This window comes from Trichechus manatus, unplaced genomic scaffold (assembly GCF_000243295.1).
Source record: "Trichechus manatus latirostris isolate Lorelei unplaced genomic scaffold, TriManLat1.0 scaffold00116, whole genome shotgun sequence".
NCBI lineage: Eukaryota > Metazoa > Chordata > Mammalia > Sirenia > Trichechidae > Trichechus > Trichechus manatus.
The window spans coordinates 4,513,811-4,540,115 of record NW_004444052.1 but is presented as its reverse complement, the minus strand read 5'-3'; the positions used below and the strand labels follow the sequence as shown (position 1 = coordinate 4,540,115).

General features: G+C 43.2%; 1 protein-coding gene across 1 annotated transcript in view; it reads left to right on the top strand.

Moving 5' to 3' along the window:
• Positions 1-26,305, top strand: part of MYO10 (myosin X) — a 300,329-nt gene that overhangs the window by 242,900 nt on the left and 31,124 nt on the right. The window contains exons 21-28 of the mRNA XM_012557740.2: positions 4,358-4,482; positions 4,576-4,690; positions 15,274-15,380; positions 16,625-16,834; positions 17,176-17,221; positions 17,965-18,837; positions 20,563-20,686; positions 25,789-26,032. Of these exons, the coding sequence (XP_012413194.1) occupies positions 4,358-4,482; positions 4,576-4,690; positions 15,274-15,380; positions 16,625-16,834; positions 17,176-17,221; positions 17,965-18,837; positions 20,563-20,686; positions 25,789-26,032 (1,844 nt within the window). The remainder of the gene's footprint in view (positions 1-4,357; positions 4,483-4,575; positions 4,691-15,273; positions 15,381-16,624; positions 16,835-17,175; positions 17,222-17,964; positions 18,838-20,562; positions 20,687-25,788; positions 26,033-26,305) is intronic.

The window sequence follows — 26,305 nt, the reverse complement described above, 5'->3', positions numbered from 1 at the left end:
GGCAGTTGTTTTCCATATGAATTTTAGCCTGAATAGCCACACTGAAGGTGGGGTGTCCTAGGAGAGATTGGAAGATGGTAAGTGTTGCCGAACTTTCTGGACGGGACATCCATTTTAGTAATTATCTTTTAGGATGTTTTCATAACTCTAGTGCTGAGCTGAGGAGTTGTATGGACTTTGTTAAACAGAAAATAAGGAAGTAAAAAGAATGTGAGTTAAGAACAGTAAAAGCTTTAGAGGTGTTAAGTCCTTGAGCATCAGATGGTTAAATATTAAGTTAGAAGATTTCACTGGTGATGGATTTAATAAAGTTGAGTAAGTCTGATACTTTTTTATTCAGTCTTTGTTTTATGTTCACTCCACCCTCGTCTTTGTACGTTGCTTAATGGTCAGATTCTGTTTCCAAATAAATACAGCAGAAGCATTTTAATAGAATACCTTCAGAAAGGTTTGCCCCTTCCCACTCTCCTGTCCCTGGTTTTTTCAGTCTAAAATGTGGTCTAAGAGTAATGAAGGGTAATTCCGTTTGCATATTTTTATCCTTTTGTCACTTTTCTAAGTGCATTTCAGATAATTGACTAAGAATCCAAGCATCATAATTCTTTGGATGTGTATGCCCTAATTTGTTGGCTATACTTGGTTAGAAAACTGCTGAATAAAGACAATTTTAAAACATTAAATAGAAGAGAAGTCATTCCCCTAGCGATGATGACAGCTATTAAATAAATCTGTAAGGGAGATTTGGCGAGCATTCTTTAAGTTTACTTTTGCTGTTTTTGAAAGCTGGCAGAATAGCATGGCTTTAAACCTAGCTTTGTGTTAATGATTTCAATGTAGAATTGATTCTTAAAGGTCACAAATTAAGCCACTTTTTTAAAATACTTTTTAACTACTTATATTCTGTGACCTTAATTTTCAGTTACTTTATCCACTGCTCTATACAGTAATAAAGTACAAATTAAGTGTAAGGGATTGGGTGGTTGGATTTAAAAAAATCACTGTCCAGAAAGTTGTAAATGGCCAAGTTTTTCTAGTTTACCCTGAAAAAACGATTGTGTCAGCAATGCCAGTTTGTTTGGCAACTGAGCAGATAAGAAAATACATTTTAGAACAAGTCTTGCTTTGATTTCCTCTATCTTTGAGTAGATTAACATTCTAATTTCTTTCTTTTATTTCATGATAATGGTATTGAGCTCTCAATTAATGGGGTATTTGACTAAAAATTGAGGAAATTTAAAGTTTTTAAAATTTTTTTCTCTTTTCTCCACCGACTAGCATCACTGATGTGTGTGTTATTGTTGTGGCTGAAAAGTTACCAAAAGCAAATTCTACTCTTGACCCAGAAAGTCTTTCCACAAAAATAGAAAGAAATGCATCCCAGGCGATCTGCTGAAGAGATCGCAAAGACCGAAAGCAATCTTAACAGTTTTATAGCTAAGCTGATGCAACACGTCACGTTCACGGTTTCAAGATAATATTGTTAATTTTCTAATATCTTTATGACTGGAGGTAGGGCCACTTGAGGGAATGCTAATCTCTTTCCTGCAAACGGGAAAGTAGGGGAGAATTACCTGATGTTACATTTCAAAGAGGGAGCTGCCAGACTGGGAGACAGCTGAGATTTACATACTTTTCAAAGAGAAAAAAAAAAGTTTACAATTACAAGTTATCTAAAATGAATTAGAAAAGAACATGGGAGGAGGGGAGCCCTCTCCCCTTATTTTTACCAGGGGAACTTCAACCTTTTTTTATTTCAATTTGTATGTATCCTTGTAGTGTGTGTGTGTGTCCCTCACCTAGTCACTGACTGTATCCTTTAGCTAAACCAATGCCTTTTTATAGAAAGTTGAAAAAGTAAATAAAGTGGTATTTGTATGGCACCTTAGATTCTTTGGAGAAAGTAGATTTTGAAATGGTGATATATTTATGATACTTGGGAGACAATCAGAAATTTGAATACTGATTAATATTAAGGGATGATTGGTATTTTTAACAATATGATCATAGTGTTGTGGTTATGTTAAAAAGTGACACATACTGAAATATTTACAGTTAAGATGATACAATGTCTGTTAGGTGCCTTGGAGTCGATTTTGACTCAGAAACTCCATGTGACAGAGTAGACCTGCCGCATAGGGTTTTGTAGGCAATAATCTTTATGGGAGCAGATCACCAGGACTTTTCTCCCATGGAGCAGCTGCTGGGTTCAAGCCAATGACCTCTTGATTAGCAGCTGAGTGCTTAACCATTGCACCACTAGAGCTCCTTGATGTGATGTCTAGGACTTCAAGATATACAGTGGGAGTTATTGCTTGTGGAACACTGACTTTTGGTTTATAGTTATGGAAAAATTGCGATGCTTAAGGGTTGCACAGCCGATTCATATAATTGATGTCAATAAGTGTACATCTGTAAAAAGTTGAATTGGCAAAAGTTGTGTGATAGATATATTTACAACAATAACAAAAAAACAGTTGCTGAGGTTGCTTGTGTACAAACACCTCACAGGATTTGGTTCCTTGGTTTGGAGGTTTAGGGTCATGGCTTTTGTGAGACATCCCAGTTAATTGGCCTAATAATGTGTTTAGTGCTTCTGTTCTACCTTCTCATTCCTTGCTTAGCTCCTGGGGTCTTAAAAGCTTGCAGGCTGCCATGCAAGCACAACAATTGGTCTCTATTTGCCTGGAGCAACAGAGAAAAAGAGAGGAATAGGAGGGGGAAATGGAATGTGTGGCTAATTGCTTCCATGAACAACTGTCTCCTTTGACATGAGATCAGAAGAACTGGATGGTGCCCGGCTACCATTACTGAACATTTTGATCAAAGATTCAATAAACCCATTGCCTTCGAGTTGATTCCGACTCATAGCAACCCTATAGGACAGTAGAACTGCCCACATAGAGTTTCCAAGGAGTGTCTGGTTGATTCGAACTGCCAAACTTTTGGTTAGCAGCCATAGTACTTAACCACTACGCCACCAGGTTTGCCTATAGCAGAATCCTGATCAAAAGGAGGGAAATACAGAGCAGAATTTCAAATTCTCATGGAATCCAGAAATTCTGGAGTCTTTGAGACTGGATGAACCTCCAAAACTATTGCCCTGAGATAATCTTTAAACCTTAAACCAGAAATATCCCCTGAAGTCTTCTCCAAACCAAAAAATAGTTTAACTAGTAAAGAATGTTGGAAACCCTGCTGACCACAAGGTTGGCAGTTCGAGTCCACCAGGCACTCCTTGGAAACTCTATAGGGCAGTTCTGATCAGTCCTGTAGAGTTACTCCGAGTCGGAATCAACTCGACAGCAACAGGTTTAGTAAAGAATGTCGGTCTGGAGCATTATGCCCTTTCAAGATCTATCTATATGAGATCAAATTGACAACAGCAACTTGAAAGATTAGATAGGAAACTTAGTGGGCAGTGAGTTTATGTTAATGGAGAAGGAACAACTTGGAAAAGAAAGGTGAGAATGCACAACTCAATGTAATCGATGTCACTGAATTATACACGGAGAAATTATTGAATTGGCATAGGTTCTGCTGTGTATATTCTCAACAACAAAAATAAAAGTATATATACATATTTGTATGCATACATACATAATACATATATGTGTGTGCCCACATGCATCTGTCAGTTTTTTGTACTGTAGGGGTTTGCACGTTGCCGTGATGCTGGAAACTATGCCTCCAGTATTCAAATATCAGCAGGGTCACCTGTGGCGGGCAAGTTTGATACAGTGACTGCAACAGTGGGCTCAAGCATAGCAAGGATTGTGAGGATGGTGCAGGACTAGGTAGTGTTTCTTTCTGTTGTACGTAGGGTCGCTATGGGTCAGAACCGACTCAACAGCACCTAACAGCAACAACGTTTGTGTATATGTGTATGTATGCACAGTCCAAAAACCAAACCCATTGACGCTGAGTCAGTTCCGACTCAAAATGACCCTGTAGGACAGAGTAGAACTGCCCCATAGGGTTTCCAAGGCTGTAAATCTTTAAGGAAGCAGACTGCCACATCTTTCTCCTGCAGGGCAGCTGGTGGATTTGAACCGCTGACCTTTTGGTTAGCAGCTAAGCACTTTAATGCTGCACCACCAGCGTTCCTCTATATGTACAGTGGGAATAAGTAAATGAGCTCATAGTTGGCAGGATTTACACAGGGAGATGCTGGGTAAACTAGGTGAGGGGTATATGGTGGTTTATCTCCTATTCTGTGTTTTTATGTATGTTCAGAATTCTAGTGTGTGTGTCTGTGTGCACGCACATGTGCACTCATGCTCAAAGGCACACATGTAAGTAAAACAATGATGGAAGTAGCCTTGTTAACTTTATCTCCTTCCCTTTTCATGTGTTCTAGATGCCAGACCAGTTTGACCAGGCAGTTGTGCTCAACCAGCTGCGATACTCTGGGATGCTGGAGACGGTGAGGATCCGAAAGGCTGGGTACGCTGTCCGAAGACCCTTTCAGGACTTCTACAAAAGGCAAGCTGGAGCTGAATGGATTGTTCTTTCCAAGGTGATTTGGCATACAGGGAATCACAGTCCAAGGTGACACCGCACGTCCTTGTATTGCAGGTATAAAATGCTGATGAGGAACCTGACTCTGCCCGAGGACGTCCGAGGAAAGTGCACCGCCCTGCTGCAGCTCTACGACGCCTCCAACAGCGAGTGGCAGCTGGGGAAGACCAAGGTAACAGTACCCCACCGAACACCTCGGTGATGTTAACATGATGCTCGCAGGTTTTGTGTTCGGTGGTCGTGCCAATCACTTGTTTTTTTTAACGTTTGCAAGATGCTCATGTGATCATGCCCACCGTAACCTTTGGTCTTCTAAGCAGACACCTTTCTGTTTGAAGTCCTTGACTTTTCAGGTACGCTTGTTTTTGTTAGAGGACACAATGAAATCCAGGTAGTCCTCAATTTGCGACGGGGCTTTGTTCTGATGACTCCATCATCAGTCAGTTCTGACGTAGCTGAATACCTTTTTTTTTTTTTTTTTCTTTTAGTTTTCATTATTGTTGCCTTTATTATCAGTATCTTTATAAATCTGGTCTTTGTCTTTGGGGGTTGGAAACATTACATATCAACTTACAGATAATGATGACATCAGCAAATTGCACACTGCAACATTACATGTAGTACTTATTACTAATGATAAAATGTACCAAAACAAAAAAAAAAGATGATTGTGTGATTCGTTGTAACTCCAGTACATAGTAAGTTGGGGACTACCTGTATCTGACCCTAAGTGTTTGTGTGTATGTATTCATCCAGAAAGTCAATAGGTGTGTATCAGAGTTGAATTGTGTGCCATAGGGTTGTCAATGGCTGATTTTTTTCAGAAGTAGATCGCCAGGCCTTTCTTCCAAGGCACTTCTGGATAGACTTAAACTTCCAAGCTTTCTATTAGCAGCTGAATTCATTAACCGTTTGCACCACCTAGGGACTCACAGATCCTTCTAACTTTCCATAATTTAAATCCCAGCTGTTATCCCCACACACACCACCCACCATATAGCAGGAGACCGGCAGACAATGCTGAAATTCCATAAGCCACCAAAATCCCAGTCCACTCTTTGAACATGCTGGCATGGCTGAGGTCCTTAACCTGTTACTCAAGACACGAGATGAGAGGCAGACAGTCTGGCCTGAACGCCAAAAAGTGGCCATAAAATTGGTTTATGATCTCTTGTCCCAGTACCAGAGACCAGCCCTGAAGCTCATTTGACTTTTCCCCCCGTTCCCTCCCCACCAGTATCTTACCACATGGGGAAGATGGAGATATGTAGGACACAGCAGACAGCTATGGGGAGACCTCTGATTATATGTACATCCCCAAAAGAGTTGGTCCTGAAGCCTGATCTTCTTGAACCGTCACGTAGCAGGGCAAGGTCTGAGATGCATTTTCTTTCCACTCATATTATCTAGTTTCTCACCAAGGAATTTCTTTATTTTAAAAAAAGAAGAATATAAAAGGAAAAATGGAGGCAGAGAGAATGTATCTTCCCATTGAACTCATGTGAGATCATTGCCAAGTATTTAGGCATCATGTTGAGGCCTCTCAGCAAGGAAAAGGGCACAATGGATGTCCCACTTGGTGATTTACGATATACACATTTAATAGAGTGGAGATGGCATGCACGGGTATTGTATTAGCTATCTATTGTTGTGTAACGAGTGACCCCAAACTTAGTGGCGTTAAGCAACACCCATTTACCAAAACATAGTTTCCATGGGTCAGGAGTCTGGGCATGGCTTCGCTGGGCCCACTGATCAGTGTCTCACCAGGCAGCAATCACGATGTCAGCCAGAATGTGTTCTTTTCTGGAGTTTGGGGTCCTTTTCCAACATGGTTGTTAGTAGAATTCAGTTCCTTGTGGTCATAGAACTGAGGTTCCCATGTTTTTGTTGCAGTCAGTCGGGGATTGCTCTCAGAATCTAGAGACTACCCATAGTTCCCTGCCTTGTGACTCCATCACAACTTGACAGCTCCCTTCTTCAAGGTCAGCAGGAAAATCTCTCACTCTAGTTAAGATGGGCTCTAATATAACGGAATCATGGGAGTGACTAACCATCACCTTTGCCATGGTGTGTTGGCTAGAAGCAAGTCATAGGTTCTGCCCACATTCTACGGGAGGAAATTATATAAGGGTGTAACTCTTGGGGGTCACTAAAGTGTGTGTACCACAGACACATAGTTCCTTCTGCCTGGAATTTTATTCTCCACTCCTTATTTGGCTGATTCCTCCTCCAGGTCTTGGTTTACACAGAAATTTTGATAGGAAACCTTTTTGACACCCACTGTCTTAGGTTGGGTTCCCTAGAGAAGCAAAACCAGTGAAGCATATATAGATATATATAGAGATTTATCTCAAGGAAATGCCTCACCCTGCTATGGAGGCTGGCAAGTCCCATATCCGTGGGTCAGGCTGGCGGCTTCTCCTGATTCACGTATTTGCAGGGGCAGAGCACCTCAAAATCAGCATATCAGAGGACAGACTGTTGGCCCATGCGGCTGCAGAAGCTGATGAATCCCAGAATCAACAAATCAGGCAGCAGGCTGCTGGCTCAAGTCCCGAGATCTAGAGTTCAGATGATGATGAGCAAGGATCCAGAGTGAGCAAACAAGCTTTGCCAGACTGTCCATATGTATACTGAATGCAGGCCACGTCCCCGAGGAAAGTCCCCTTAAAACTGATTGATCGCATCAGATCACATCATGGAGGGTGATTACATCATTACATAACTGCCAAACTTCATCATTACATAACTGCAAAACCACTGAGAATCATGACCCAGCCAAGTTGACACCATCACAGTCTGTGACAACCATGACACCATGACAACCATCACAGTCCACCCCTTGTCAACTTGGCACCTGTGTACACCTCCTTAAACCATACACAATCTCTAAATAAAGACAATTCCAAAGTCATACTTGTGCCAAACATGATACAACTAACATGCATATAACCGAAAATGCACTAATCCCATTTACATCTTATATTTTATAAGGAAGGGAAGAAAACAAAAATCATTTCTATGTCTATGCACACATACATGTATAATAAAACAAGGAAGAAACACTCATATCAATTATAGTCCTTCTATCTGCAACTGGTAACATGTCATAACTGGTATTTAGAATTGTCTTCTTCCACCACCCATTTCGTATTCAATTTACCCTCAGCAAGCACCTTAGCTGATTGTGGTTCTTTGTCTGGTGGGGTGACCCAAACTTTCACTCGCGAAGGGTCTGGGCCATTAGTAGTCATGTCAGAATTGCATTGCTGTAGTTTTTCATTGACTTTAAGCACAGGGCATGGTAGCACTAAGAGACACCTGAGTGCTCTCCTGCATTCCAGACATACTCTTCTTTACTTCCATTGAGCAACATCAGTCCGATTTCCTCTTGGTAATCAGGATCAGTCACACTGGCCAATATGGTAAATCCCTTCTCTGCCTTTGATCCAGAGACATGAGGAGCACAAAGTGTCTGGGTGGCATTCTTAACTTCCAGTTCAGTGGAATCCGCATTGTATCTCCCGATGGGCAGATTCCTTCCGTTGAAACTAAGACCTCTAGATCTCCACAGCATAGGGTCATAGGAATAGGAAGCTAAAATTTTGCAAGTGGGTCACTAGGGGTACTAGTAAGTGGTACCACTCCCATTTCCACCCCTTGATTCCTGGAACCATGAATTCTAGCTATGGGAGAGAAACAGGACCGTATAATGGATGCTGGTTTAGAGCAAATACAGCCTCCTAGAGAACATTGCCCCAACCTTGCAAGGTATTGCCATCTAGCTGGCTCTGTAATTGTGTCTTTAGAAGGCCATTCCATCATTCTATCAAGCCAGCTGCTTCAAGATGATGGTGAACATGGTAAGACCAGTGAATTTCATGAGCATGGGCCCATTGCCTTATTTCATTTGCTGTGAAGTGAGTCCCTTGATCTGAGGCGATGCTGTGTAGGATACCATGATGGTGAATAAGGCATTCTGTGAGTCCACGGATGGTAGTTTTGGCAGAAGCATTGCATGCAGGAAAGGTAACTCCTTATCCAGAGTAAGATTCTATCCCAGTAAGAACGAAACACTGCCTTTTCCATGATGGAAGCAGTCCAGTGTAATCAACCTGCCACTAGGTTGCTGGCTGATCACCTTGAGGAATGGTGCCATATCATATTAAGTCCTCGGTGTTGTTCTCTGCTGCTAGCAGATTGGGCACTCAGCAGTGGCTATAGCCAAGTCAGCGATATTGAGTGGAAGTCCATGTTTCTGAGTCTATGCATAACCTCCATCCCTGCCACCATGGCCACTTTGTTGTTGAGCCCATTGGGCAATGATGGGAGTGGCTAGGGAAGGAGGATGACTGGTTTCCACAGAACACGTCATCCTTTCCACTTGATTGTTAAAACCCTCCTCTGCCAAAGTCACCGTTTGATGAGCATTCACATGAGACACAAATATCTTCACTTCTTTGGTTCATTCAGAGAAGTCTGTCCACATAATCTCTTCCCCATACCTCCTTGTCACCAGTTTTCCAATCGTGGTCCTTCCAAGTACCTGATCATTCAGCCAAACCATTGGCCACAACCCGTGAATCAGTATACGATCGCACATCCAGCCATTTCTCCTTCTAAGCAAAGTGAACAACCAGGTGTACTGGTTGAAGTTCTGCCCATTGGGAGGATTTCCCCTCACCACTGTCCTTCAGGGATGCCCCAGAGAGGGTTTATAGTGCTGCTGCTGTCCACTTTTGAGTGGTGCCTGCATATCGTGCAGAACCATCTGTAAACCAGGAATGAGTTTTGTCTTCCGCGGTCAACTGATCATAAGGAACTCCCCATGGGGCCATAGGTGCGGACTGGGAGAGGGCAGATAATGTGACAGGAGTGGTGACTTCCTCGTGCAACTTACCTGTGTCTTCAGGACCTGCTCAGGACCAATCTTGTATGCACCACTTAAAGTTAATGATGGAGTACGGCTGTGAATGTCGCAATTTATGACTCTGTGGGTCAACAACACCCAGTTCATGATGAGCAGCTTCAGGTCTCATGGTGACTTGGTGGCCCATGGTTAAGTGTTCAGTCTCTACTAAGGTCCAGTAACAAGCCAAAAGCTGTTTCTCAAAAGGAGAGTAGTTATCTGCAGAGGATGGCAGGGCTTTGCTCCAAAATCCTAAGGGTCTGTGCTGTGATTCACCAGTAGCGGCCTGCCAGAGACTCCAAACAGCATCTCTATCTGCCACTGACACTTCACGCACCATTGGATCAGCTGGATCATATGGCCCAAGTGGCAGAGCATTTTGCACAGCAGCCTGAACCTGTTGCAGGGCCTTCTCTTGTTCTGGTCCCCACTCAAAACCAGTAGGTCTTCGAGACACTTGATGAATAGGCTGGAGTCGCACTCCCAGATAAGGGATATGTGACCTCCAAAATCTAAAGACACCCAGCAGGCATTGTGCCTCCTTTTTAGTTATAAGAGGGGCCAGATGTAACAACTTACCCTTTGCTTTAGAAGGAAATATCTCGACATGTCCCACACCACTGGACTTCTAGCAATTTCGCTGAGGTGGAAGCTGCCTGGGTTTTTGTCGCATTAATTTCCCACCTCTAGCATGCAAATGTCTTACTTACCAATAAGTCTAGAATTGTCAATACTGCTTCCTTACTAGGACCAATCAGCATAATGTAATGGACCAGTGTGACGTCTTGTGGAAGGGAAAGGTGATCAGGGTCCCTGCAGACTAAATTATGATGTAGGGCTGGAGAGTTTATATATCCCTGAGGTAGAACACTAAAAATGTGTTACTGGCCTTGCCAAAAGAAGCCAAACTGCCTCAGGTGATCCTTTGAAACCAGAATCGAGAAAAAGGCATTGGCCAGATCAGTAGTTTCATACCAGGTTACCAGGAGGTGTATTAATTTACTCAAGCAATGAAACCACATCTGCAGCTGCAGTTGGAGTCACCTGGTTATGTTTACGATCATCCACTGTTATTCTCCAAGATCCATCCATTTTTTGCACAGGCCAGATAGGCGAGTTGAATCGGGATCTGGTGGGAATCACCACCCCTGCATCCCTCAAGTCCTTGATGGTGGCAGTAATCTCTGCAATCCCCCCAGCAATATGGTATTGCTTTTGGTTTACTATTTTCCTAGGTAGAGGCAGTTCTGATGGCTTCCACTTGCTTTTCCTACCATAATTGCCCTTACTCCACATGTCAGGGATCCAGTGTGTGGCTTTGCCAGTTGCTGAGAGTGTGTATTCCAGTTCTGCATTCTGGAACTAGGGAAATCACTACAGGATGGGTTCAGGGACCCACTGGCCCCACTGTGAGACGGACCTGTGCTAAGACTTCATTAATAACCTGACCTCCACATGCTCCTACTCTGACTGGTGGGCCACAGTGACGTTTTACATCTCCTAGAATTAGTATCAGTTCAGAGCCAATGTCCAGTAATCCCTGAAAATTCTGATTATTTCCTTTTCCCCAATGAACAGCCACTCTTGTAAAAGGCCGTAGATCCCCTTAGAGAAGGATTAACAGAAAGGGAGAAAGATCAACAGTATAAATTTTTGGCAGTGCAATAAGGTCCTTCCTTAAGGGGACCCAGCCTCCCCTTCATTCAAGGGATTGTGGGTCTGTAAACTCAAGCCTGGGAATTAATTGAGGGACCCTGACTCTCTGTTCTTGCAGTGCTGGTTGGACTGCTGTTCACTTGACCTAGAATTCTTCTGTTTGTACATACCAAGTAAATATTTAGTAGATTTCCCATCTGTTTCCCTCCTGAGGACACCATGACTAAGTAGCCAACCCAATTCTGAGTACCACCGTCCATTACAGTAACCACACCTACCTTGTTTTTGTCAATTAAGTGCTGCCACTTGGCCCCTGCCACCACAGGGTCCAGTGAGCCCCATAGTAGTGAGGTGTCTTATTTCAGTTAGGGCAGTTCCCACTATCAAATCTGACTTACATAAAATAGCAATCACAGCAGTTTTCAAGGATGCTGGGACTCCCCTCACAAATCGGTTCCTCTGTTGTGGTGAAAGGTGTGTCCTCTGGGCACTGCATGGGTGGGTCTGTGGGTCTACCTTGATAAATCCTCTTTAACATGCCAGTTTCCTTAAGCCTTTGGATACCTTCTTCTACAGTATACCAAGGCAGGTCTGGCATTTCAACCTGATTTAGTGTAGGCCACCACTTAAACCATGCTTCAGCGACCAAACCAAATCAACTATTAGATCCTTTTCTAACCTTTCAAGCTGAAACATTGCATGAAGGATCTGTACTTAATGTGCCCATATCAATAAACTCAGACTGATCCAACTTTATGTTCCTTGCACCATTATCCCACACTCTTAACAGCCATTCCCACACATATTCCCCAGGTTTCTGTTTGTATGTATTAGAAAAACCAAGCAGTTCTTTGGGCACATAGCATACCTCCTCCTGGATCACACTTTCTACTTCACCCTTTGGGGCTGGCTGGGACTTCAGTCTAGTTATAGGTCTAGAAGCAAAAATGAGCAGTGGGTATGAGTCCTGAGGACATTCAGCAGTGTCCTGTAAGGCATCTGCCTCAGGCGATGCCCTGGGCGCTGTCCTAGACAATATCTCAGACAAAGACTCTTCAGGCACAGCTGGGTTAATCTCACTAGACAGATGAGGGTGGATGGGGTAATGGTTTTCCTAGGGAGGGTGGCTTAGGCAGAGATGGAGTAATCTCTTCTCTGACACATTTCCCCTCTCTGACCTCCTGGACTATTGCCAGGCCTTCTTCCTTCCTCTGTTCTATGGCAGTAGAGCCTGCAAGAGTTATTTTCATAAAGACATCTTAGTAGAATAACCCATAGGATCTTAAGCTACTTAAGATAATGATGAAAAAGAGTCACATACAATTGTTCATATTGAGTATATGTAGGCGGGGCATCACCATGGTGAACGTAATTAATGTCACTAAATCGTGCGTGTAAATATGGCTGAAATGGTAAATGTTTTGTTAGATATGTTTTACCACAATTTTTTTTTTTTTTAATAAGAAGGACAAAAAGTAAGCAGAGCAGCTCTGGAGGGTGGAGGACTCAGCCTGGAGTGGCAGGCCGTCCTTCCCTGAGTTGCTGGACGGTGCCTCCTTGATAGCAGCTGGGTCATGTGACTTGGTGCTCAGCTGCATCCTGGGAATGTGATGCCAGGTCTCACCCACCGTGAGAACAGGCATCGGTGTCCCTGTAATGTTCATAACTTCAGGTTGGATGTTCTTAAAGGAAGCAGAGTTGGGTCTCAAAGCGTTTGCTTCCTTTATTTGCCCTTCAGATGAGTGAAAGGGGATCTGTATAAAGTTGTGGAAACCAGAAGGATAATTAAATAGAGCGGAAGAGTTATCTTTTTTAATGGTCGTAGAACTAAAACAGATTTTTCTTTGATATTGCTTCTAGCCAGAACATTTGTTGATGTTAGCTGCCATGGAATCAGCTCAGACTCATGGCAACCTTATATATAACAGGATGAAATTGTTGCCTGGTATTTTGCCATCTTCACAATTATTTGTATGCTTGAGTCCATTGTTGAGACCATTGTGTATTTTGAGCACCTTCCAACCCTAGAGGATCCATCTTCCAGCACTATATCACACAATATCCTGTTGTGATCCATAGGGTTTTCATTGGCTAATTTTTAGAAGTAGATCACCAGGCCTTTCTTCCTAGTCTGTGTTAGTCTGAAGGCTCCCCCAAAAGCTGTCCACCACGGGTGACCCTGCTGGTATTTGATGTACTAGTGACATAGCTTCCAGTTAATAGTCACACACAAGCCACCACAGTATGACAAACTGACAGACGATGATGGAGAACCTTCTTTAGGCTTCTGCTAAGGGGTGAGACACCTGTTCTTTCATATAGGTTTCCATTTGCCCACCTGATAAATTTATCACTTCTAAGAGTCTACACTTCTGTCTGATAATGTCCCCAGCACCACCACTCGTCCTTCAAGATCAGACTTTATTATGTTTTGTTTAGCACTCACCAGATCAGAAGCATCATAGTAAGATCCTTAATGCTGGACCGTGATCTCAAAGAGAAGTTTAAATACTATCAAGTCTTGATGAAAATTGCTTTTGATAAATACAGAGAGATTCACATTTCTGAAAGCCTCTTCTCATTGGCAAACCAAGCAAGCTTTGTACTGGCAGCTTCTGTCCTTCGTGTTATATATATGTTTTTATATTATATGTACATTTATATATTTAGTTTATGTGTATATATAGATATATTTAATTTGTATATATATTTTATTAAAGATACAATCTCACATCAGCAGAGCGTACTCGTTGCATTTCTAAGAAGAGAATGTGATAGAAACTCTTCTAGAATTATTTGTGGTAGATTTTCAAAAACACTCAGGAGCCAAGAGCAGGAAAGATGAGGCTTCTCTGCGTCAAGTGGCAGGGGGATTCTTTGTTAGCTTTGTTACCCATATGTTATTGAGAGGATGGAGCAGAGAGTCTGGAAAATGGTGTCGCCAAGAGCATCATGCATCATTATAGACCAAAATGGCTCACAAGAGCATAAAGCAAGTTGTGAGACAGGGAGGGTATTCTTTTGGCTACCCCGCCACACCCGCCCCCGCCACTGCCCCCAGAATGCCTCCATGCTGACTGTTAATGCAAAAACCTAAAAATATTTGACACTGGTTTTTTAGGGAATAATTCAAGACTTCTTATCCACTTATTAAATCTGAAAGTGCAAAATTAAAAGCTACCTTGATGGGAGGGAGGGAGCTTAATATTTGCATAACTTTGAAAAAAATTAGGAATTCTGATATAAAGAGCCAATTATCAGACACACTTAGCTTTTTTGACAGACAGTGGATTGAGGTGCCCGTTTTTCAATAGCTACATTCATTTAGTTCCCATTCCGGTATTCTGAGGAGCCCTGGTGGCGCAATGGTTAAGTGTATGGCTGCTAATCAAAAGGTCAGCAGTTCAAATCCACCAGCTGCTCCTTGGAAACCCTATGCAGCAGTTCTACTGTGTCCTGAAGGGTCACTATGAGTTGGAATCGACTGGAACTGAACTGAGATAGAGCTTCAGTGATTCTGTCCTAATTCCAAATGAGGTTTTCAGAATTGCATTCTAAATGTCAGTTTCTATATGTGCATTTACATTTTTGGAACCAAGATGCTCTCAGCGAAAAATAGCCATAATCACTCAACAAGCACCAAGAGAAGACTTCCATGTGATGGTAAAGCCACATTTTAGACATTTTCTGGATTTCTTTTTTTCTTATTTTTTTCCTTTTCTGAAAAAATTGTAGCTTACCATACTTACGGTACTTAGACTCAAGGTGTGGACCTGGCCTGGGGCTGATTCATGAACAATGAGATGAGCGTTTAGAAACCTTCATAGCAATTTGACTTTCATTTTATGTCTGCTGAATCTAACAGTAATAATAAAAAAGAAAATGAGGGCTTGTATTTTATACATCTTTTTTATTTTACCTTTCTAGTAATATACTTTTATTTTACTTCACAAATGTTTTTCTCATCTTTACAGGTAAGAAATTTTAAAAAATTAAAAAAAAAAAAAAACTGGTCCTTCACCCCCAGGAAGTTTGAGAAGCATATTCTAGAAAGTTGGCCATGTGTGTTCAGTGCAAACTTAAGGAGAACGAAATCCCCCCCCCCCATCAAGATATCCCTAATTCAGAGATGTCTTCCTTCTACCAGCCACGCTCTTTAGTTCTGACGTGGGCCCTCTCTTGGTTAGGTCTTCCTTCGCGAATCCTTGGAACAGAAACTGGAGAAGCGGCGGGAGGAGGAAGTGACCCGGGCGGCCATGGTGATCCGGGCACACATCTTAGGCTACGTGGCACGGTAAGACCAACATTACACCCCCGAGGAGTCCGTTCCCCACCGCGTGTCACCAGGTGACAGCGTGAGTCGTGCGTGCGTTCTGTTCAAAGCAGACTGGGGTCCTAGTGAGGATGAGGCAGAGGGGAGCCCCAGGTCAGTGCTGCTGACCAGCAATGCTGGAGCCCACTAAGCCTGAACAGGGCAAAAAGGAGAGCAGGGACTGAGTCACTTTTTGCCACCTCACTTGGAGCAGTGACATTAAGGGACTCTGCCAAGATACTTGACTTGTTTACCTAGTTAGTGCCTCTCCGTCACATATGAAAGCCACAAGCAGCCAAGCTGTCTCCTTTACTATCTCATTGAATCAAGAGAGGCCCATCCCTCCGTTTGCAGAATGAGGCAGTTTCTTTTCGCATGCATTTTAGTTCTGGCCGCCTATGCTGAAGAGCACGCCACGAGAAACCCTACATGGGGCCTTTTCTGAAGTACAAAGCCGTCCTGCAGTTGTGGGGTTTTTGTTTTGTTTTTCACAGGGCTTCAAACTGGTTCATTCCGGTTCAGATTTCTGCTGAGAAGAATCACCTGGGGGTCTTATTAAAATGTAAATTCTGATTCAGTGTATAAGGGGTAGAAATGTACATTCTCAGCAGGGGTCCGAACCAGTGCATTCAAACCCTGGTTTTTCATATATGAGCCGGCCACCAACCACCACCACCACCATTTGCTATTGATTTAACTCTTACTCATGGCAACCCCACGTGCGTTAGAGAATAATGCTCCATAGGGTTTTCAGTGGCTGATTTTTCAGAAGTAGATCACCAGGCCTTTCTTCTGAGGCTCCTCCGGGTGGACTCTAACCTCCAACCTTTCAGTTCGCAGCTGAGCACATTAGCCATTTGTTCCACTCAGGGGCTGCATGTGAACAGGAGAATATATCAAATCTTTTTTGGTCCTGTTTACAACGCATCTTCCTGCCCCGACAATTGAAAGTAAGCATTCGGGGGTTGTGTGTTTATTTAGCCAAAATAATGATAGGGTCCTTGCTGTTGTTTTGTTACTCTTCTGTTTCTCTTGCTTTGTTTTGACTAAAGGGGCCTCCTTGTTCTCCCAGCTCCATAATGAGCATGACAGAATGAGACGATCATTGCGAAGCCAGACCCCTCCCCTATGTTTTGCAGCATCCATGTAAGCTCGTTTGAATTGCTCGATGCTTCATTAACCTCAACGGTTATTCTGTTTTGTTTTGTTTTTGTTGGTGTTTTTAGAAAGCAGTACAGAAAGGTCCTTTCTTGTGTAGTGATACTCCAGAAGAATTTTAGGACATTCCTTCTGAGGAGGAGATTTTTGCACCTGAAAAAAGCAGCTGTAATTTTCCAGAAGCAGCTCAGAGGTCAGATTGCTCGGAGAGTGTACAGGCAGCTGCTGGCCCAGAGACGGGAGGAGGAAGAAAAGAGGAGACAGGAGGAAGAGGAAAGGTACGGTTCACTTACAGCTTGGCGGAACCGGAAGGACGGCTTTTGAGTTTGACGCTCAGTATCTACCCATGCCTCAGGAATTCCCGGTGGATGCAGCTGAACCTACTGTTTGCAGCCGTCACTCTTGGTGTCTTAAATGCAAAATTTCTTGGCAGCATTGAAGACCCAGTTCTATGTATGTTTGTGTTTGTGCACAGAATAAGTGCAATGCCAAAAGAAAACGCTATACCCTTCGTGCTTTTTAAGCTGTCTTTAGCAAAGCATTTTAAAAGAAAAATTTAATCTCTGTGATAAGGATTTGTTGTTGATTTTCACTTTCTTCTTTTTTTTACTGTTTTTAGAGAGAGAGAAAGAGCACGCAGAGAAGCTGAGATCCGCGCCCAGCAGGTGAAGAATGCTTTGACAACTTGGCATCTCATTTTTCCATTGCCTTCATACTTCCAAGAGTCCCTGGGTGGTACAGACAAACAGTGAACATGCTAAGCTGATAGCCAAAAAGTTGGAGGTTCAAGTCCAGCCAGAGGCACGTTGGAAGAAAGGCCTGGCACTCTACTTTTGGAGAATCAACCATTGAAAGCCTTATGGTGCACAGTTGTACTCTGACACACATGGGGTCTCCATGAGTCAGAGTCAATGGCAATTGGATCCCATTTCAAATATTTTGACTCAAAGATTCAAAACTAAAATAGAAAGGTATAAAAAGAAGAACTTTAGAAGAAATGTTAACGATGCAATTTCTAACCCTTTACAGTTGATTTCTGGGTAGGATCAAGCTTAGTGAATCTCTGAGATTTTAATGTGCATCACTGCAGGGTAGTTTCTTTAAATGTGAACCACACTTTGTTGTGGCTTTTCATTTGCAATGCAAGTCACTGGGTGGTAGAAGGATTTGCACTAGAAGTTTGAACCCACCAGCAGCACCGTGGAAGAAAAGCCTGGCAATCTGTCCGTAAAACACTGCAGCCAAAAAACCCGGTGGAGCACAGTTCTACTCTGTAACACCTGGGGTCACCATGAGTCAGAGTCGACCTGACGGCAGCTCGTTTGGTTTTTCTTCATTGCAAATGAATGGTGTTTGCATTTTTTGCTGTAGTGAAACGTTCTCAAATCTACCTTACTTTTATGCCCAGGAGGAAGAGGCCAGGAAGCAGCAAGAACTGGAAGCCTTGCAGAAGCGCCAGCAAGAAGCGGAGCTGACCCGCGAGCTGGAGAAGCAGAAGGAGAACAAGCAAGTGGAAGAGATCCTCCGCCTGGAGAAGGAGATCGAGGACCTGCAGCGCATGAAGGAGCAGCAGGAGTTGTCGCTGACCGAGGCCTCCCTGCAGAAGCTGCAGCAGCTGCGGGACGAGGAGCTCAGGAGGCTGGAGGATGAGGCTTGCCGAGCCGCCCAGGAGTTCCTGGAGTCACTGAACTTCGACGAGATCGATGAGTGCGTGCGGAACATCGAGCGCTCCCTTTCTGCGGGAAGTGAGTTTAGCGAACTCGCAGAGTGCGCGTCCGGGGAGAAGCCCAACTTCAATTTCAGCCAGCCTTACCCGGAGGAGGAGGTGGACGAGGGCTTTGAGGCGGACGACGACGCCTTCAAGGATTCCCCCAACCCCAGCGAGCACGGCCACTCTGACCAGAGGACCAGCGGCATCCGGACGAGCGACGACTCTTCCGAGGAGGATCCCTACATGAACGACACTGTGGTGCCCACGAGTCCCAGTGCAGACAGCACCGTGCTGCTCGCCCCGTCGGCCCCTGACTCCGTCAGCCTGCAGAACTCGTCCAGCGGGGAGTCCACCTACTGCATGCCGCAGAACCCCAACGACTTGCCCTCCCCGGATGGGGACTACGACTACGACCAGGACGATTACGAAGACGGCGCCATCACTTCCGGCAGTAGCGTGACCTTCTCCAACTCCTGCAGCAGCCAGTGGTCCCCAGACTATCGCTGCTCCGTGGGGACCTACAACAGTTCCGGAGCATACCGGTTCAGCTCTGAAGGGGCCCAGTCCTCGGTAAGCCCCTCCTACCTTCTTCCTGAGAAGGGTTGCTCTCGTTTGCAGTCGAATAACTTGTAACTCATGGCAACCCCATGGGTTACGGAGTAGAACTGCTCCGTAAGGTTTTTTGGCTGTAATCTTTACAAAGGAGCACTGGTGGCTCAGTGGTTAAGCGCTCAGCTGCTAACCAAAAGGTCGTCAATTTGAACCCACCATCAGCTTTGCAGGAGAAAAGACCGGGCGATCTGCTTCTGTAAAAATTAAAAAACGCAAATGCGTGTCCATCGACTCGATTCCAACTCATAGCGATCCCATAGGACAGAGTAGAACGGCCCTATAGGGTTTCCAAGGAGCGACTGGTGGATTCAAACTGCCAACCTTTTGGTTAGCAGCCAAAGGCTTAACCACTGTGCCACCAGGGCTCCCCTGTAAAGTTTACAGCCTAGGAAACCCTATTGGGGCAGCTCTGCTCTATCCCATAGGATCGCTATGAGTTGGAATTGACTCGACGGTACCCATCAACAGTCTTTATGGAAGCAAATCGCCAGGCCGCTGGATGGGTTGAAACCACCAACCTTTAAGTTAGCAGCCAATTGCAAACCACTTGTGCCACCCATTGAAATGGAAATTGTCCATAGTCCATGCCCCTGTGGCACCATCCTTGGAATTAAGTCATACCCTAAGACAATACCACGATTTCAAGGACACACAATTTTGCTTGAGGCCTTAGAAAACTGGCATTTAAATATAGGCTTTAGCTTTGTCACAGGTTAGGAAATGAGACACACCCTTAACTAGAACTAGAATTGCCGAGGACATGTTGGAGAATTTTCCTGATGAACCTTATACTCCATACCATAGGATTTTATTTCTTGTTCTGGAGGAATCTTTAAGGCTTAAACACGCTTTTTCTAGTTTCTGGATCTATTTAGTTTACTTTTGTTTTTCCCTTTGGTCATCCATTAAATGCTGGCTGACTTTCTAAGGAAGTCTCTGGGTGGTACAAACAGTTAACACACTCCACTGTTAATGGTGGAGTTAATGGCATCCACCCAGAGGCTTCTCAGAAGAAAGGCCTGGCAATCTACTTCCAAAAACTCAGCCACTGAAAACCCTATGGAGCATAGTTCTGTAACACACGTGGGGTCGCCATGAGTCAGAATTGACCTGGCAACTGGTTGGTTGACTTTGTAAGCCTTGAAAATATTTTTTAGTGTAATGATTTAAAATGAATTAATTCTTGCATGGTTTGATTAAAATTTTGTTCTTAATTCTTGCATTAAAAAAAAAAAAAAACCTGTTGCCGTAGTGTTGATTCCAACTCATAACGACCGTATAGGACAGAGCAGAACTTCCCTGTAGGGTTTCCAAGGAGCACCTGGTAGATTCAGTCTGCCGACCTTTGGGTTAGCAGCCAAGCTCTTAACCGCTGCGCCACCAGGGCTCCAAATGGTTTGATTAAAATCATGCTCTTAAGCAGAAGTGTTTGTTGTTTTGCTTTGTTTTACAATAGGGAGTCTTTGGACTAAAGTATATTTTGTGTTTTATGTATCAATTTGACCTTAACATTTTGTAATTCTGAATTCTTTGGAATGCCTCCCTCTGTTGCAATGTTATGAATTGGAGTATGGCTTCTTTTTCGATTATTTTTACTTTTCAAATGTGGACGTATGATGGACCTTTTCATTGCTTGCTTTATGCCCTGTTTGCTCACTCTTTGCTTTCCCTGCCCTTGTCCAGTTTGAAGATAGCGAAGAGGACTTCGACTCTAGGTTTGATACGGACGACGAGCTCTCCTACCGACGGGACTCTGTGTACAGCTGTGTCACGCTGCCTTACTTCCACAGCTTCCTGTACATGAAAGGTACAGCCTGTGGCCATCAGAGAGCCTGGGGTAGAGGGTAGAGCAGTGGAGAATGGGGATTTTGTTTTCACTGAGGCTGATCGATGGGGACTGGGAAAGTTACCCTGAATACCTTAGTTAGGTGAGTGGAGGACACCGTGGTGGCATAGCACGGGTGACACGGTCATCCATAAAGAATGATGCCTTGATGCCTCCTGGAGTGACACAAAGTAGTAGGCTGAAGAATTTGCAAACACTGTCACTATTTTCCAAGAGCCCTGGTGGCACAGTGTTTCAAGTGCTCAGCTGCTAACTGAAAGATGTGGCAGTCTGCTTCCGTAAAGATTATGGCCTTGGAAACCCTGTGGGGCAGTTCTGCTCTGTCCTGTGGGGTCACTGTGAGCCGGAATCGACTTGACGACAAGAGTTTTGGTTTGGGTTTTTGGTCACCATGTTCAGCCCCGTTTCCTCTCTCTTAGCTGCCTCTCTCACCCCTGTTCTCTCTCCTTTCTTCCTACGTCTTTTTCTCTCTCCTTCCCCCTTCTCTCACGCTCACCCCCACGCATGTGTACGTGCACACACACGTACACACGTGTTGCTGCTGCTGGAGTTAGTGTGACTAATAGTGATGACACACTACGTTTTCTCTCCCCACAGGGGTATTGGGAAACCTGGAGGATATGCTATACGTGTGGAAAATAACGCTCAGAGGGCCACACCTTGCTTGGACTGCTCACTGTACCTTCTATCTATCCCACACTTCATGAGAATTTTAGTTGTACCGTGAAACCTGTAAGAGCCGGAACTCAATGAACTCCTTGTCTTTCCAGATCTCACAAGTTTTCCGCCTTTGACAGGGTGCAGTATTACCATGTTTCTGTCGCTCCTTTTAGTGGAAAATATTTTCATTTTCCTTCTCTGACAGGTATTCACCTTACACAGGCTTGGGCTTTCGTAGGTTTCACCGTATATTATAATAGCTGTTAAATTTTGAATAATGTACCTTCATGCTTGGGGGCCTTGAAACATACTCCTTTTCGATATTATTCAGTTAGGATCTTGTACTCAGCCGTATTCATGTTCTTGACTCTGTCTTCTAACTCAGCATCAGTTCCATATAAGTAGGGATAATGAGAAACCATAATCACCAGTTTCTTTTTATTGTGGTTAAAAATATATAGAACAAAACATTTGCCAGTTCAGCATTTTTTACACGTACAGTTCAGTGACATTGATTACGTCCATCATGTTGCGCATCTGTTACCATTATCCTTTTCAGATTATTCCACCACCATTAACAGATACTCCGTGCTCCTTCAGCAATGACTCCCACTTTCCCCCGCCTTCCCGTCACCCCTGTAACCACTAGTGAGCTTTGGTCTCTATACATTTGCCCATTCCAGATAAGTGAGATCGTACCATATTTGTGCTTTCACTCAGCATAAAATTGTCCAGGTTCATCCATGTACCACCAGTTTTTGATAGTCATTCAACAGAGGGGATGGTCTTGTTTATCACATTGTTCTAGATTAGATGACGGGGAGGGGTTAAGAACTGGGGGATGGGGCAAGGATAACAAGAGCCATCATCTCTAGGTGGTGTCCTTCAGCACTGCCACCCTGTCTTTTCTCTGCTTTCTCCCATCTACAGGGTTTTTTTTTTTTTTTTTTTTTTGTCGGTCCTTTTATTCCCTTTCTTTAATACAACCATCTGTATTCACTTTTCTTTTTCTACCTCTTTCCCTGTGAGGAAACGTCTTTATTCTGTGTTTCTGTTTCCGTGTTTCTTCTGTTCTCCTTTGCGTCTGTCTTCTGCTGGTGTATTTATCTGCCCGTCTAGCTAGGTAGCTTTCATCTGTCCATCTGTGTGTATGTGTATGTCTGTCTGTGTGTGTGTATGTGTGTGTGTATGACTTTCTTCTGTCCTCCTTAACATTTTTTCTTCTATTTTTCTTCTTAGCACCCAAGGTCTTCATGAAACCCCCACCAAGATTTGGCTTTGGGGGAGACTTCTGTTTCCTGAAGCCACTGGTTAGTGTAGATTTTTAGAGGTGTGTTGGGATAAAAAAGATTGAGAATTTCTCACCTAGCCAGTGAGCATCAGGACACCTAATAAAGGAAAAAAATATAATCACAAATCAGAGCTTAGTGTTCCAGTAAGTTTCTGATCATAACATTTTAAAATTTTTTCATGCATTTCTCAGAGTAAATACAATTTAAACAAAAATTTTTTTTTTCTATTTAGGGCTTCAATTTATTTTTTTAAAAATAAGAAAATTGACAGGCACATACGCAAAAATGTATAAAACAACATTCATTTAAAAAATTAAAAATGAATAATACACTTTTGAGAAATGTTCAGCCTTATTAAATAATCAAAGGAAACAAACAAAAACGATGAGTCCCTTTTTTTTTTATTAAACCCAGATGTGCACAAAGCAATCCAAGTTTGAGGTGATACTGGCTCGGACCAAGCTGGTCCCAAGGGAGACTGTAAGAAGTGGTTGTTGTTGTGGGGTGCCGTGGAGTTGATTCCAGACTCATAGCTACCCCATGTGACAGAAAAGAGCTGCCCTGTGGGGTTTTCTTGGGTGTAATCTTTACTGAAGCAGATCACCAGGTCTGTCTCTCACAGAGCCACTGGGTGGGTTCAAACCACCAACCTTCCAGTTTGCAGCCAGGTGCTTAACTGTTGTGCCACCAGGGTTTCTACAAGAAGTGGTTACATCCTGGGTATTTATAGAAGGGGGGCCAGCAGGACAATTCCTGGATTGCATGTAGGGTATAAGAGAGGAGGGAGAGGGAAGCTATGCTGGGCAGGAGGGTTAAAGATGGCAGCCTGTCCTTAAACTAAACTTTTAAGTATTAATACCTGTTCCCCTCCCCTCAATTAAGTTTCATCCCCTAAGTTAGCTTTAGAAATTCCCTGTCAAACGTCACTTTTATTTATAATATACTGCACCAGGTTTATGACATAGTTTTGTCTGATTAAAACAAATGAAATTAGAAAAGATACGATCAGAGCTTTCTAAGATCAGCTCAAGACGGTTGGTGGGTGAGTTTTTGGAAACTCATGTTAATAAAACAAGTTGTACAAATGCAGCATTGTTCAATTTTTAGTAAGTCTTAAAGTGGTGGCAAAAAAGTTTTGGAGAAATCAATCATAGAAACCAGTCAAGCATTTATATCTTATGAGTATAAATGAGTTTTCACAAGCCTAGTAGCCTGCTGAAGGTGTTTACGATTAGGAAATCAGTAACATTGATCAGATTCTCTAAATAATAAGTATCTACAGATGGCATAGAATTGGAGAAGGAGGACTGGGATGAGAGCAACAGATTATACTTGTCATGAGGGCTGTTTATTGTGATGACTTCTAATCTGTATCTTTGAAGCTACTGTGAACAATCAGTTTTATCACTTAAAGACGATAAGATAATGGAATAACTTTGTACTACAACTTCCTCTGGGATTGTTTTGAGAAACCTAGATTAAAGCCACATATAAAAAGAAAACGAATGTTTCATTCTGGTACTCCTTGGCAAGTTCACTGTTTGTCCGGAAACAGCTCTGGAGTTTAGCACGTTTACGGGAATATCTTGGTAGGTGAGCAGGAAACGCTGCAGATAGAAGGAGGGCCAGCAGCCTTGTGTAGCTCAACAAAGCATGCACACGGTCTGTGCTTTGTGTACTGAATACAGACCAGTGGTGTCAATTATAATCACTAAAGAAATACCCTGGAAAGGTCTGTGTTTTAAATTTACTTTCTAATTTAGAAAAACACTTATATTGGTTACATTTACTTTAAATGTATTTGTTTTTATTATTTTCTGATCAAAAAATAACTTGTGGACATTTTATAATAAGCTACTCAACTGCATTATATTCTTCAGGGCGTTAATTAAAAGCAGTTTTGAAGGATGGCTGTTAAATGTTAATGTTGGGCATCCTTGGGGAATCTAGAAAACTAAGGTAAAATTATTCTGCTCGAAGAGTATTAGAAGTTTGTTTTTTTAATCTTATGAAAGATGACATTAGCCTTGTCTAAATTTTCTTAACCAATACACTGTGTCCACTAAATAAATTACAGTAAAATTCTCATTTTTCTAAAAAGACCAGACTTACTGGTCTGACAGAGACTGGCAGAACCCCCGAGACCGTGGCCCCCAGACACACTGCTAACTCAGAACTGAAGCCACTCCCGAAGTCCACCTTTCAGCCAAAAATTAGACAGGCCTATAAAAAAAAACAGTAACACATATGAGGAACGTTCTTGAGTTCAGTCAAGTAAACGAGACCGAATGGGCAACATCTTCCCAAAAGCCAAGACAGAAGACAGAAAGGGCCAGGAAAACTGGACAAATGGACGCAGGAAGCTGAGGTGGAAAGGGGAAGGGGGCGCGTGCTGACACAATGTGGGCATTGCAGCCAATGTCACAAAGTAATTTTTGAATGAGAAACTAATTTGTGCTGTAAACTTCCACCTAAAGTACAATAAAAATTTTAAAAAGTAAAATTGAAAAAAAAAAATCTCATTTTTCAGTACCAGTTACAATTTAGTCTGGACTTTTCTGAAATTGTGTTTCAAATTCTACATCGTTTCCCGTACGTATTTCAAACGTTTCTGGATGATGATGTCTTTCATTGAAAGATGTGCTTATCTGAAAACGCTGCATTTTAATTTCCTATGTACTTTAGAGTTTATTGCTAAACTGATCGTTCTTGTTCCCACATTGACCAAATAGAGAGGGAAAAGTGTAAACTTTGACACCATTTAATAATAATTTCACCTCTCTGGGGTGTTTGGAAATAAGTGTGACCCATACATATGGAAATGTTTCTCACCCCCATGGCCCTTGGCTCATCCTTGGGTTAGCGTTACCAGTTCTTTGCTTTCTGTTAGCTTCTCAAAGAACAGGAACTGCTTTGGATATAAGGAAGGGACTCCATTCATATATAATCCAACTAAACTCATGTAATATCCACTAGGAGTACAAGCCAGAGGTGTCACCTCTCACTGAGAGCAGTTCCGTTGGGTCAGAGTTAACCTTAAGATGTATGATGTTGTTGTCCAGTTGGATTGACTGCTCTTCACCCTGTGTCTACCCGGTCTTGGGCTAACAGGTGGCTTAATGAATTCCTGGAAACGCCGCTGGTGTGTCCTCAAGGACGAAACTTTCCTGTGGTTCCGCTCCAAACAGGAGGCCCTCAAACAAGGCTGGCTCCACAAAAAAGGCGGGGGCTCCTCCACACTGTCCAGAAGAAACTGGAAGAGGCGCTGGTTTGTGCTCCGACAGTCCAAGCTGATGTACTTTGAAAACGACAGCGAGGAGAAGCTCAAGGGCACTGTAGAAGTCCGGACAGCAAAGTACGTTGAGGCACCCAGAGGTGGGCCAGTTGGGAGGCTTTCTGTGCTTGCTTGCTCACTCATGCCAACAGTGAGCACGATCTGATTCCGGTTTGCTTTCTCAGTAAGAGTGCTTCATAGGTGGTGGTGTATCTTTCTGTTAACAAGGCACATAATGGCCAGTTGTCACTCTTGTAATGTTGTTTTTGTTAAATGCCGTCGAGTTGGTTCCAACTCATGGCTACCCTATGTAGTACAGAACGAAACACTGCCCGGTCCTGTGCCATGCTCACA